Here is a 14,795-nt window from a genome sequence, read left to right as displayed (position 1 = left end):
ATTCAAAAACAACAGGCATATCAATAAAATAAATAAGATTTTTATTTTGTTTTGTCTTATTTTATTTATTTTCAGTAAATAATAAATAAGAAAAACATCAAGTTATTTTCTTTTCTAATATTTTTATCACCAGTTTTCAATCAGTATGAAATATTTTAAAGAATAAAAGAACTCAAGTCACACAATTATTGTCACACATGATTGATCATCGCTGTCATTTCTGAGTGCCATTACAGTACGTGGAGCTCAAAGCGTTCGCCTGCAGACCGTGACGTTCCTGGCAAAAGCCCGTAGTCTTTGAGAAAATTAGAAAATGGCCACAAAAGCCCTGGGGATAGAGATGTGAGATGTCGGATATCTGCTCCATCACTTTAATACTGTTATCTTGAAATTGGCCATCGCTCAATTATTGGCAGAACCGGTGAAGAGTCGAGGAGCTAATCGGACGTTCATTAATCTCAGTCTCGAGATGTGTATTTCCTCACAATTCGTGACAAAGAATTGGCAACAAACATTGCTCAACACTATTTAGGACTTCAACTAAATAAGCCAGTCCCTCTAATTTGATCCGTCTTGACGTTTGCTGAAAACAGCGTTAAGCTATTGCATTATTAAAAGACTTTTTAAGTTTCTCATCCATTCCAGTGAAATCACAAGATAAATGGCAATGATTACCGATATGCATCTACTGACAAACAGATGCTATTTTAATTTGTTTATTTATTTAAAAATTATCGCTCAAGCAAGATTTGAACTTGTGACCCCTCGCACTTAAAGCAAAATATTCCTTTGAGCCACATCAGCTCATGCTCAGATTAAAGGCTGAGCCTCCCTAAGACTGAAATCCTAAAATCGCCTCTGGTAACAAATGCTCTTGGATTAACCTCAAGAATTTGATGCTTTTCTTTCAGTGTCTATTGTTAACTCGAACGCGAGAATTTCGTCTTTTCATAGCCCTTGTTATGGTGTGATTATCTGGCTTTAGTTGAATATTCTTTGATATTTTTCCCTTGTTAAAGAGTTGATGTTTTTGTTTTTTGAACCACACTACGGGTTTCACATAGTGGAAGTCGTCATAGTTGGGTAAAATCCGAGAGAAGTCAATGGGAGAGTACCACAAATATATTTTTTGCATTCACATTTGCTCAAATAACAAAAGAAAAACTTTACAATAGTGTTTTCACGACTCTCAATCAAAGTTGAAAAAAAAAAAATTGAGAGAGACAGATATCGGCGGTCAGAAGAAAGAACGATGACTATGATTGCATGCGCACGAATAATGCGATTATTTCCAATAATCAGAATAAGGACTTAATTGCATTATGATGTTTACATGTCAAGAGCAAGCTCTTCACTCCCATTTACATTTACTTTCCAATTATTCGTATTATTTGCTATATGGTTATTTATTTTGTCAACATGAACTGTTTCCCCGGCTCCCCAGAAATGCGATGCTTTCTTCCCCGAAATCGTTTCTAATCTGCCTATTAAGTGCATGTCATTTACGTCAGGGCTCTAAACTCATTTTATCCACTGGTTGCTCCTTTGCGACTAACCTTCTCAGTTAGTTAACATTCAACCTGTTCTTTTTCATCAGTATTATTATTTGTGATTTCAATTTTGTGAATGGAGTTCCTCTTTTGCTATGTTATAAGCCACGAATTCGTGGCCTTGTTTTCAAGAAAAGATAATTGTCTGATTTGCTTAGGCTACTAAACACCTTTAACGTTTTAAGACTAAAACAAAAGATAGATTCATTGATAATTAAAAAGTACAACAACATTAAAGCAGTAGGCTACAATGACAAACCATCTTAAAGTTTAACAAAAATGAACTGTTATCATTTGCATGTCATTTACATGTGTGGAGCGTCTCAAATTCTAAAGATTAAGGGCAAATATTAAAGATTTAGACATTTGAATTAAATGTTGTTGAGTCAATATTAAACACAGATAAGATCGTGCAGTAAAGTTTAAAAACAATCGTCAGGCCATTGGCACCTTCTGCAGGCATTTGTTATAATGCATAATGTACATTAGCTCTATTGTTTATAATACATTATGTATTTTAACAGTTTTGTTCAATAAAACTATATGATTGCACTTTATTTGAACTAATTATTATTGCTCATTGCTATTATGTATTTTAAGTAATTTTAAAGGCTATTGTTCACTTTTATTACTACAAAAAATTAATTATAATTATCCAATGACTCGATTAATCATCAAAATAATCAACGGAATATTCGATTATCAAAATAATTGACAGCCCTACTACAGTCTCATGCATTTCCCAGACACACTTAAAGAAACAATACCCTCAAAAATTAACATTTGCTAAAAATGTCCTCACCCTCAGGCCATCCAAGATGTAGATGAGTTTGTTTCTTCTTCAGAACAGATTTGGAGAAATTTAGCATTTCATCACTTGCTCACCAGTGGATCCATTGCAGCGAATGGGTGCCGTCAGAATGAGAGTGATAAAACATTACAATAATCTGTTTTATTTAATTTAATCTATTTGTTTAGAACTATTTTGGATTATAGATGGTGTTTGACCTTTGCATATTTCTCTCCTGAATCAAACACAATGAATTTTTCACTGGAGAAAGCAATATTATGAATAGAGGACTCGCATGTTAGTTAAAAAATGTCTTGATGAAGTTTTTCCACTTCGCAAGACATTAATTGATGGTCTGGAGTCATGTGGACTATTATTGTTCTGTTTTTATAAGCTGTTTGAACTCTCATTCTGACGGCACCCATTCACTACAGTGGATCCATTGGTAAACAAGTGATGTGATGCTACTGTAAATTTCTCCAAATCTTTTTTGACGAAGAAACAAACTCATCTACATCTTGGATGGCCTGAGAGTGAGTAAATATTTAGCAAATTTCTATTTTTGCATGAACTATCCCTTTAAATAAAGGCCATGAGACATTCTGGACGGTGTCCTAGACTGCAATTAATTGTGTAGTGTATGCCATAATGTGAAAAACACAAAAGAAATCAATAAACTAAGTCTTTAAATGAAAACAATACTACAAGCTTTTGTTTTGTAATAAGGAAAGCTTTGTAAAGTTTTCGGTAACCTTTTCCAAGTCTCAAAGCTGTTGTGTTTGTTGTTAATTGCAGCACTTGGCTCTGAAATTTTACCTGATGAACATTTTTGTTGTAAGCACATCTAATTAACCTTTAGCATTGCTTTCTGCACTGAATCTACTGAATCTACAGGGCCACAGCACGGAAATGATATTTTACCTGAGTAATGAGCTTGCAGCCTAAGTTAAATGTGATAAGATGAAAAATACTGTTTATCGTAAATAATAATACAACTGTAAATAAGGCAACAATCTGTGCTATTTTTTTTCTCTTGAATGGCTGCATACAAACACAAACATAGCACAAACAGTGCAGACTGACACATGAACAAAGGACTTTTATGATTTGATTCTTTTAATGAATTATGAATGAATTTGTTTATTAATTCTTTTAATGAATTTGATGAATTAATGAATGATTTAACACAGCTCACAAGTTAGCAGTTTGAATCCAGTTAGTGAGTTTGTCAATTCATGTTCAGTCCATCATTGAAATAATGCAAATAAATCTAAATACAGAGATTTAAATTTTTTGATACATCTGTGCGAACTACTTCCTACCACTGTGGATTCAAATCTCAGTTTGACAGTTTAACAGCTGAGCCCAAGCCTCCGTTACTAATTCAAAAACATCACTTTAGAACTAGTAATGAAGGAACATTAAGTTAATTTAAAAAAAATATATATATTTTTTGTTATTTAAAATTATACCTTTTTCGCTTCATTTCAGTTAATGTCAGAAAAGTTGTAGTAGTAGTACTGACAGTGTCATAAATGCGGTTGAAGATGCAAAAAGAGGAACAGATGAACCAAATCAATCGAATCATTTATGTTGAAACTGCTCCGATTGATTCAGACTCATGACTCATTTCTTTTTAAACGATTCACTAGCAAAAACCAGATCAAATTAAAAGAGCCATTCATTTTCAAATTTTGACATTGCTTGTAACGATTTTAAAAAGCACGTAGTGATGGGTGAAACTGAACTTTTTAAAACTCTGAATCAGTTAAACCATTGTGTCGCAAAATGATTCACTATTTCGAAGTGCTCTAATTGAATCATTTGATTTAAATTGGAACTTTGCATATCGCAAATCATTTGATTTAGATCGGAACAGATTCATGAATCATTTAGCGAATTGAATGGTTCAAATCAAATGATTTGCGATATACGTGATTTGAAGCCCTGATCTAAATCAAATTCAGATCGGGACTTCAGAGGGTGGATTGCAAATCTTTTGCATTATATCGGAACTTTGGAGCACGGATTGTGAATCAGATCAATTTGATTCAGATCGGGACTATGGGGCAGGTTCACAAGTAATTTGTTTCAGATCAGGATTTTGAGAATCTTTTTTTTTCAGATTTTTTTTTTCTGAGGTTGTGTTCACACTTGTAGTTCGGTTCGCTTGGTTCATTTGGTCCGGACCAAAAAGGAAAATGATACATTTGGTCCTGGCCCGCTTAGCATTCACACTGGCGTTTTTGACAGTGAGCCTAAAGATACTGAACCTAAAGGCATAGTGATACGTTCATAACCTGATTGGTTGGGCTGAATGACATATTTTGTGACGGAACTCACCAAACACTCCAAAGGAAAGGAAAAGGTGTGCTTGACTTAAAGCGGCGCTGCGGTTATATGAGATCAAAATACCCATTCACTAATTGTATTTTTTTTATTTTCACCACCTGCAAACTCACAAAGAGCTCATAAAAAGCACTCTACCTCGTTGTTGCTCCAAGTTTGCCCTCTGCTCATTTTGTTTTGGATACACCGCTTGTTCCCTTAGTGAAATCGTTTAGAAGTATTTGGTCTGTGTTACGTTCATACTTCATTCAAACCGCATCAGAGTTTGTTTGAAAGTGGACAGAGACCCATCTTTTTGCAGTCTCGGTCCACTTGTTTGGTGCGCACCAGGGTTCAATGGCACCGTTTACACTTACTCAAACAAACCGCAGATCAACCGCACCTAAGTTTGTTTTAATCGAACCAAACATGACAAGTGTGAATGCACCCTTAAACAGTACAAAACATTAAACTATTAATGCAGTACAGTTATAATAAAACAAAAACATCTCCAAAAATGTCAAAATGTTCAAATAGATGTTATCTTTATTAACAAACTGCATATTTAAAGTCTAAACAAGTTCATTCTCACCTAAAACACTCTTAAAACTATATTCTGTGACACAAAAACAGTATTATTTATAAAATTATAGTGGTTTTGGGTATCTGCTATGACACTCGCTGTGAGAAATACCACAAAAGGAGTGATACAAACGGTAAAACAGTTGGAATAATCACACATTTTGGCTGAGAAACTACCTCCCAAAATTGTCATATACATATATAGCTTTGAAATGCATTACAAACATTTCTGATTTCTTGTAATCAAAGCAACTTTTATTTTTAGGTAGCCTTTAATCCATTTTTCAATTACCTACTACAACGTAACATTCATTTCATTATCTCTGTTGTACTAGACAAGCAGGATTTTTATGAAAACACATTATGTTTTTTTGTTGCCCCATTTTCTTTTTCCACCTTGTCTTTGACGCACCAGAAGCACATGTTTTTTGATAACGTGGCTCCTCTTTCATCTCCCTGTATGTTGTTTCTGGAACTAACCTGTACGCGTGCTTCATTCTTCTCCGTGTGGGTGCAGCGAGCGCTGCCTGTTTTCGTATGCGCTGTGTTCACTGGGGAGCTGGATGGGGTTTTTGAAGAGAGGGCAAGTCCCCTACATTTAAGCCCAGTTGATTGACAGTTCATTCCCTCACCCGGTTCCACACGCCTGCATTTCCTGCCTTCTCTTCAGAGCTCTGATCCCGCCAATTGGACTGTCACATACTCAGTCACACACACACGCATACTGCACCTACAATTAAACGTGTCCTATCGCGTTGGATTCCACTAGTTGGTTCCCACTAACCACCACCTGTAACTAACCATCTGGCACCACCCAGAGAATGGCAAATCTGACGACTTGTGTTGATGAATTACAGGAAGCTGGTTTGTTTTATCACCGTGACAGCTGGTGTGATTTTATCGCCACGTAAATCCAACAGGAAGGATGTGGCGAGCAGCTCTTAAAAGGCTTGCTTGATGGGAGGTCACCAGTGCTGGAAAGTTACTTTGAAACTTAGCAAATCTGCTAATTATTTTAAGTACAGCCAATCATAAAATACACTCAATTCTTTTGGGAAAAAAAAAATGAGAAGCACTTCAAGTTACCGACAAAAAAGTAGCTAATAACATTATTTAGAGGGGCAGAAATGTTGTATTATTATAATTAACCCATCATATCATTTTGAATATCAAAAGCTAAATATTTTGTTAAAACATATTTAAAAATATAATAAAATATATATTTATTTAGAATAGGATTGTTTATTTTTAATTAATTTGAATGTATGTATACATACATACAAAAATATATATATATATATATATATATGATATTCCAACATTTTTTTATTTCCCAAACCATACATTTGACAACGTTACCGTATGTAACAGTCTTGTCCTGTTAAATCTAATTTTTAATGCTGTCAAATTGATTAATTGCGAATAATCTCATCCAAAATAAACGTTTGTTTACACAAAGTATGTGTGTGAACTGTGTGTATTTGCATGTATATATTTAATAAATAAATAAATATAATATTATATATAAAATTATATTATATATAAATCCAAATTTAGATTATACATAAATATATATTACTTATATTTATAAAACATATATATGTAAGTGCACACATATTGTGTAAACTTATTTTGGATGCGATTAATCATTTTGGATGCGATTAACGGACAAACTTTTATTTTGGATGCGATTCATTGATTCGGATGTGATTAACTAACAAACTTTTATTACTTCCAGAACAAAACTTTACAGATAATGTACTCACCCCCTTGTCATCTAAGATGTTTATGTCTTTCTTTCTTCGGCTGTAAAGAAATTACGTTTTTTGAGGGAAACGTTTCAGGATTTTTCTCCATATAATGGATTGATATGGTGCCCTGATTTTGAACTCCAAAATGCAGTTTAAATGCGGCTTCAAACGATCCCAAATGCGGTTGTAAATGATCCCAGCCAAGGATGAAGGGTATTATCTAGTGAAAAGATCGGTTATTTTCATACAAATAATACAATTTATATACTCTTTAATGTCAAACGCTCGTCTTGTCTTACTCTGCCTGGACTGTTTTTTGTTCCGGTTCATGACAGTGTATGTCCAAAAACTCCCATCTCATGTTCTCCCTCAACTTCAAAATCGCCCTATATTGCTGTTTTACATTTTTTGTTAAAGGTGTTTGATTTTCTTTGCATGTTTACTTTGGTTGGTACTTCTGCAGTGATGTAGGATGATTTTGAAATGTTTTTTGAAGTTGAGGGAGAAAATACAATTGGAGTTCTTCGACTAGGGTTGGGTATCGAAAATTGATTCCGATTCCAGAATCGTATACTTAAGGTCAGGAATCGGATACTTCTTGAGAAATTAAAATTTCGATTCCGCCTATGAATTCCTATATGCGGTTCTTTGTTTTCATCTGTGAGGACCCGACCTAGTGATCTGCCAGGACCTTGCTCGCTAATCTAAGCGCATAGCGCTCCAAAGTATGGCTACGCTTGCGATCAGAAGTCGAAAAAGCAAAGTAGCCTATAATATTTGTGATAAGATAAACATGTTGCAATAGATGTGTCACCACCAATATGACAAAGCATTTTAATTTAACAGATCGTTAAAGAGCCCACGATTCAAATACCAATGTGATTCTGTTCCTAAATTACAATCATTCATCTGTTTGATTCCTCAACCTTTCCTCCATGCAGCGTACGACCAGTGTGATTTGTACATTCAAATCTGCGTTCGTGCTGCCGCTGACCTAAAGAGAGCCACTGTCATGTATATGAATGAAACAGTTTCACAGTCTTTTCACACAGTTCATTATTTCAGTGTTACATTCAAATAATCACAGAAGTACTGGGATAAAAGTGTAATAAAAAATAAAAAATGTACGGTAGAGATCAAAAAAGAGTAAATCATCCTTTTGAAAGTTAATTTGACATTCCAAATAATGTTAAAGATTTATCGATTATGTTGTTATGCCAGTGGATGGCGAACGGGGGCTGTTAATAATGTATTTGTCTTTGATCACTTTTGAAAACACTGAAAACACTTTGAAACACTGATTCATCCAGTAATGAAGCAAGTAAATCTTGAGTGAATCACTGAATCATTTACTTTTAAATTAGGCCTACATGTGATTTTGTTTAGTTGTCTAATGTTTTTTTTTTTCCGAATCGTAAGAGATCCAAAACTTCCATTAAAAAAAAACAAAACAACAATAACCGATTTATCCAGAATCACACAGCTCTATTTTGCAAACAGCTCTTAAATGAATCTTGTTTTTATGTAGCCTGTTGATTTTTGTTCAGGGTATTCAGCTGCAACTAAATGTTTAGCAAAAAAAGAAACAGAATAAATATGCTTGATATCATCTTTTATTCACTTTGGAATCGGAATCGATAAGCGGAATCGGAATCGGAATTTATAATATTCTAACGATACCCAACCCTATTTTTAAAATACCTTAACTGTCTTGAACCAGAATACACAGAGATCGGGGGAGAGCAAGACAAGACGAGCGTTTGAGATTAAAAAGTATTTCAATTGTTTTTTTAATGAAAATAACCGATCGTTTCGCTAGATAAGACCCTTCTTCCTTGGCTGGGATTGTTTACAACCCATTTGGGAAGCCGCATTTTAACTGCGTTTTGGAAATTCAAACTCGGGGCACCATATCAGTCCATTATATGGAGAAAAATCCTGAAATGTTTTCTTCAAAAAACATCATTTCTTCACGACTGAAGAAAGAAAGACATGAACATCTTGGATGACAAGGGGGTGAATACATTATCTGTAAATGTTTTTGTTCTGGAAGTCGACTGGTCCTTTAAGGTCACACAGTACATGCTTACAGTACAGTTTCTCTTTGAATCTGTGTGATATGGGACTGACTCATGGATTTCCATTCACAGGGAGCTTCTCCTCACGCTGGCCCTCGGCCAGGTCTTATCACTGCTCATCTGTGGGATTGGCCTGACCAGCAAATACCTGGCGGACGATTATCACGCCAACACCCCTGTGTTTCAGAGCTTTCTCAACTACATCCTGCTGTTCCTGGTCTACACCACCACACTCGCGGTCAGGCAAGGTAAGGGTGGCTCCTCCAGGTTTTTTTGTGCAGTTTAATAAAAACACTGTCAAATGGAAACATAACGTGAGGTTATCTGTAAGACAAGGTGATGATAAGACCATAAAAACATACATTTTTTATGAGGCACTGTCAGAAAAAGGTTATTTGAAGTTTTTTCATTAAATTTCTCTTTTCTGTCTCGAGCGTGACCTCTTCTGGGACTCTGACAGAAACTTTCAAAACTACTAGCCTGTTTCCATTCAGAAATATGTCAGTCAGGCTGTGTCAATGGCTGCTTTTAAAAAAAAAAAAGGAAGAAGGAGTCCTTCCTTTGATGCTTATATAAGTTATATTTTTAGGTTATCTTATGTTGTTAAATTACAGACAAATTCTTTTATTCGTGTTATATTTTAATTCATATTTTACTTTCGTCACATTTTTCCCCCATGAAGTAAACTGACTAGCAATGACTGAACTAAGTAGATATGTACAAATACTCTGTCCTTTGTTTATTTTATAGTTGTAAATGAAACATAGGAGTATATATTATATTTCTAAACATTTTCATGTTGATGACAAGTGTCATGCTTAGGTTTTATTTCCTAATTGATTTCATGTTGAGCCTTGTGTCCAAGCTGAAAGCGTTGACACAATGTTTTCTGGCACACGTTCAGCAGGCTAATAATAGAAATGGAAAAGCGTCGTGTTCTGAGCTGTGAAATATGCCAACTCACGGTCTATTTATAACAGATCACATGTGATTCCATGTCTAACACTCTCGTTTTTTTATGCGGAAATCAGGTTGCTCTAATAAGCGCCTTTAAGATCATTAGTGGATGAGTCATTTTTTTGAAGGCTAAACAGACCGTAAATTACTTTGGATGAAAATCTCTGCTGCGCTGAAATTGGCATGAGCTTTCATACTTTTATACTATAAATATTAAGCACAGCTCTCTTGAGTATATGATTCAGATTGGTTAATCAAGCAAATACTTTTGTATAATGCTGCTCTATATTTGTCATTTGAAATATAATATTTCCATGAAAATGCAAGATTTCATATCCATTTAACTGGTAAGTAATCATGTCATATGTACAGTCAGACGGACATGTCCTGATAGTCAACTTGTATATATATACTAGTTAGATAGATAGATAGTTTGAAACATATATGTGTATGTATGAGTTGTGTAAATAAACTTATATAAGTGTAAATAGTACAATAATGTATGCATATTATTTTATGCATTATATATATATATATATATATATATATATATATATTACATTATATGTATAAAGTATAACATATATATTATTTCATATACAATAATTTCAATAAAAAAATAAAAAAATAAATAAATATATTACTGTTTATTTTATATATATATATTACTATATTTATATATGAAACTATATGTATAAATTATAATATATAATATTTAGTTTAGATATTTAAAGAAATGAATATATTAATGCCTATTGATATATTTTTCTATCTATCTATCTATCTATCTATCTATCTATATTTATATATTTATATTTATATATAATAATATATGATATGTATAAATTATGATATGTGGAATATAAATAAAATGTAAATAAATGAAAAATAAATAAATGTATGTATATAAAAATAAATTATATGTATAAATTATATAATATAATATTTTATATAAATATTTAAATACATATATGAATGCCTATTGATATATATAAATATATATTTATATATAATAATATATTTTATAAATTCTAATATAAATATTAAAATAAAATAAATAAATATATTAATGTTTATTGATATATAGTAATATAATATAATAATATAATAATAAATTATATGTATAAATGATAATATGTAATATTTAATATAAATATTTATAAATAATAATGAATATAATAATTAAATGAATGTATTAATGCTTATTGATATACTAATATATCTATATAAAATATATGTGTAAATTGTAAGATATAATATTTAATATAAATTAATTTAATATAATATAATTAATAAATATATACATATGTTAATGTTTATATATATATATATATATATATATATATATATATATATATAAATAAAATCAAATATGTGTGTGCCTGTGTATGAATTATGTAAATTATGTGAATTATTTATCAGTATATTTAAAAAATATTATGTACAATATTTTTTATATCCGTGGCAAATATATATTGATTTACATATACATATACATATTTATCACCTTAGTTTAGTTTATTTTTTATTTTACATATAATGTGATTTGTGCTTACAAATTGCCAACAAATTACAAGTTGCCATGTCATTTCTGTGGTTGCTAAGGTGTTCTGAGTGGTTTTAAGTTGTTGCTAGGGTATTCTGAGTGTTTACCATGGTAGGTTGCTAGGTAGATGGCAACATTTGAGGTTTAATGGGTGACTTTCCAATAACTTTAGTGGTCATTCTGTCAAGTTTTTGTGATAGCAACTTTTTTCCACCCATAATGCATCATTTTAATTGACAAGCATTGCTGAAGCGTATTTTGAAGCACGCGAACGCCGCACGCGAAGGGCAGCGTACAAACTCATTATTTCGAGCACGCCGCTCTGAGCGAGCCGTCAGCGGCCTCTGCCAAATTGGCGCAGTCTCTTTGTTCTACTCCAGTGACCAAGGAGTTGTGTCTGCAGCCTCGGTAAACACGGCCACACGCTGCAGAAAGCGGCCAGGGAACGTGTGCTTTCAGGATAACGAGAGGGCAGCGAGAGCATCTGCCTGTCAGCCCGTCCGCGTCCACCAGCTCCGGCCAAACAATGATGCTCATCTTCTACAGTCCCACAACGTAGAGGCTGTCATCTTACAATAGCCTTGGTAAAGTGAAACTTGCTTTTTTCATTTCCTTCCCATTCCGGCGTCTCTTCTCACCTCTTCTGTGGAGCTTGTAGCTGTCGTGACCCTCGTGCTCCGCTCAAATTGGATTTAAACCACGCCGCTGCAGAACTGGGAGGGAAATCAGTCTTTCTCCTTCTCTCTTTCCAGTCAAAACTGCATCACTTTTTACTGGTGGAGACATAATGTGGTTTCCTGTACTAATGTGGCCAGGCAGTTATTAATTACTCAGGGTTAATGCTGATGGCTGACAGGAGCGTTTCGAGCGACAGCGTTTTGCTCTGCTGTACGTTATTAAGCCTGATTCATATTATGGCAAATCCTGAACACTGCGCTCCGCTGATCAGAGCCAATATTAAAAACACCTTGTCTAACTTTTAATACATTTAGAAAGCTTTCACTTGCTTAAGCCAGTCGAACCTCTGAGGCTGTGTTAGTTTAGTATTACTGAGATACAGTATTCCGAATGAATGTTTGTTATTGTATTTTCTCCTTTGATTTTAATTTTAGTTAAGGTGTTACTCATTTCATTGTGTGTTTTTGTTATTTTTATGTCTATATAATTTTTATTTTATTTATTATTTTAATACATCAAGTTAAACTAAATAAAAAGTGATAAATGTAACCTTGGCAACTAGCTAAAATAAAATACATTTAAATAATTTAAATATTTTATTTCAGTTATTTTATTTCAGGATATATATATATATATATATATATATATGTGTGTGTGTGTGTGTGTGTGTATATATATATATATATATATATATATATATATAACTAAATAAAATTATAAATGTTGACTTCACAACTGGGTGAAATCATTTTTTTAAATATTTTATTGTATTTCAGTTAATTATTTAAAGTGTTAGTTATTTTGATACAAGTTACACTAAATGAAAATTATAAATGTAGCCTTGGCAACTAGCTAAAATAAAATCATTTTAAATAATTAAAATATTGAAATATTTTATTTCAGTTAATTTATTTCAAGTATTATTTATTTTAATGCATCAAGTTAAACTTAAGAAAAAAAATATTGCCTTTGCAGTTAGCTGAAATAAATATTTTGTAATATATTTTATTTAATTTCAGTGAATTTATTTAAAGTATTAGTTACTTTAATGTCATATATAAATAAAAATAAATAAAAATGATAAATGTTGCCTTGACAGGAGATTAAATGAAATAAATTATTTTTAAAGAATATTTTATTGTATTTTAGTTCATTTATTTAAAGTTTTAGTTATTTTGATACCTCAAATTAAGATAAATAAGAAATAAAATCATTACTGGTGTCTTGGCAGCTAGCTGAAATAAAAAATGTGTAATATTTTATTTAATTTCAGTTCCTTTATTTAAAGTTATTTTAATATGTCATATATAAATAAAAACAAATATAAATAAAATGATAAATGTTGCATTGACAGCTAGCTGAAATAAATGATTTAAAAACATATATTTTATTGTATTTAAGTTCATTTATTTAAAATATTAATTTTTTGATACATCAATGTAATCTAAGTAAAAACATATTACTGTTACCTTGGCAACTAGCTGAAATAAAACATGTTATTGAATTTCAGTTAATTTATTTAAAGTATTAGCTATTTTGATACATCAAATTAAAATATATATAAGATATAAAATATGATCAATTATATAAAAATCAAATAAAAATGATTACTAGCTGAATATAAATAATGATAAAAATGTAAATATTTTTTAAAATATTAGATTTACAGTTAACTAATTTATGTCAAGTGTTTGTTATTTTAAAACATCAAGTTTAACTAAATAAAAATTACATTTAAAAAATATATATTTTTTAATATTTTATTTTATTCCAGTTCATTTATTTAAAGTATTTTTTTAATACATCAAACTAAACTAAACAAAAATGATAAATGTTGCCTTGCTGAAATAAAATATATATTTAGTATTATAAAACAAGTATATAAAATACTGTTAAATGTTACTAAAATAATTTTTTATTTTAATTAAAGTTTTATTTTATTTATGTGGAAGCTCATTTCTTCCGCTGAATAAAAAAGAAAAAAAATGTAATTGCGACTTTTTATTTACAATTCTGACTTTCTGGCAATTTCTTGTTTATATTTCACAATTTGTGCAAAATATTCAGAATTTTTATCTTGCAGTTCTGATTATATCCTGCTATTCTGACTTTCTAACTCACAATTGTGATTTTATATCATGCAATTCTTAGAAAAAAACTGAACTTGCAATTGCAAGATTATATCGCACTTAGAAAAAAGGTCATTCAGTGGCGGAAATGGGCTTTTGTATATTTTAGTTCATTTGTTTCAAGTAATGAAAATGCATTTATTAATCATTTTATCTTTAACTATAATAACCCTGCTCTGAAACCTTTGAAAATAAACCAGCGCTAACATTTTTGGATCCCAGTGGGTATTTCTTTTGTATTTTAAAAGAATGTTGTTTTTCTGATGGATCTCTTTGTTTCAGATTTAGTTTGCTGAGGCGCTCAGACACTGATTTCATTGTACAAATGGCCTTTTGATAGTGTGCTGTATCAAGTAAGCTGCATTAGTATCAAGTTTGCTGATATTGAAAGATAAAAATGAAAGAA

The 14,795-nt window shown here is 31.7% G+C and overlaps 1 protein-coding gene across 1 annotated transcript in view; it reads left to right on the top strand.

Moving 5' to 3' along the window:
* slc35f1 (solute carrier family 35 member F1) overlaps positions 1–14,795 on the top strand; it is a 116,021-nt gene that overhangs the window by 43,802 nt on the left and 57,424 nt on the right. Inside the window, exon 2 of the mRNA XM_051137778.1 lies at positions 9,152–9,327. Within this exon, the coding sequence (XP_050993735.1) occupies positions 9,152–9,327 (176 nt within the window). The remainder of the gene's footprint in view (positions 1–9,151; positions 9,328–14,795) is intronic.

Source organism: Labeo rohita, chromosome 20 (genome assembly GCF_022985175.1).
Source record: "Labeo rohita strain BAU-BD-2019 chromosome 20, IGBB_LRoh.1.0, whole genome shotgun sequence".
Classification (NCBI taxonomy): domain Eukaryota; kingdom Metazoa; phylum Chordata; class Actinopteri; order Cypriniformes; family Cyprinidae; genus Labeo; species Labeo rohita.
The sequence above is the reverse complement of the archived record's forward strand: the minus strand, read 5'-3'. Positions and strand labels throughout refer to the sequence as shown.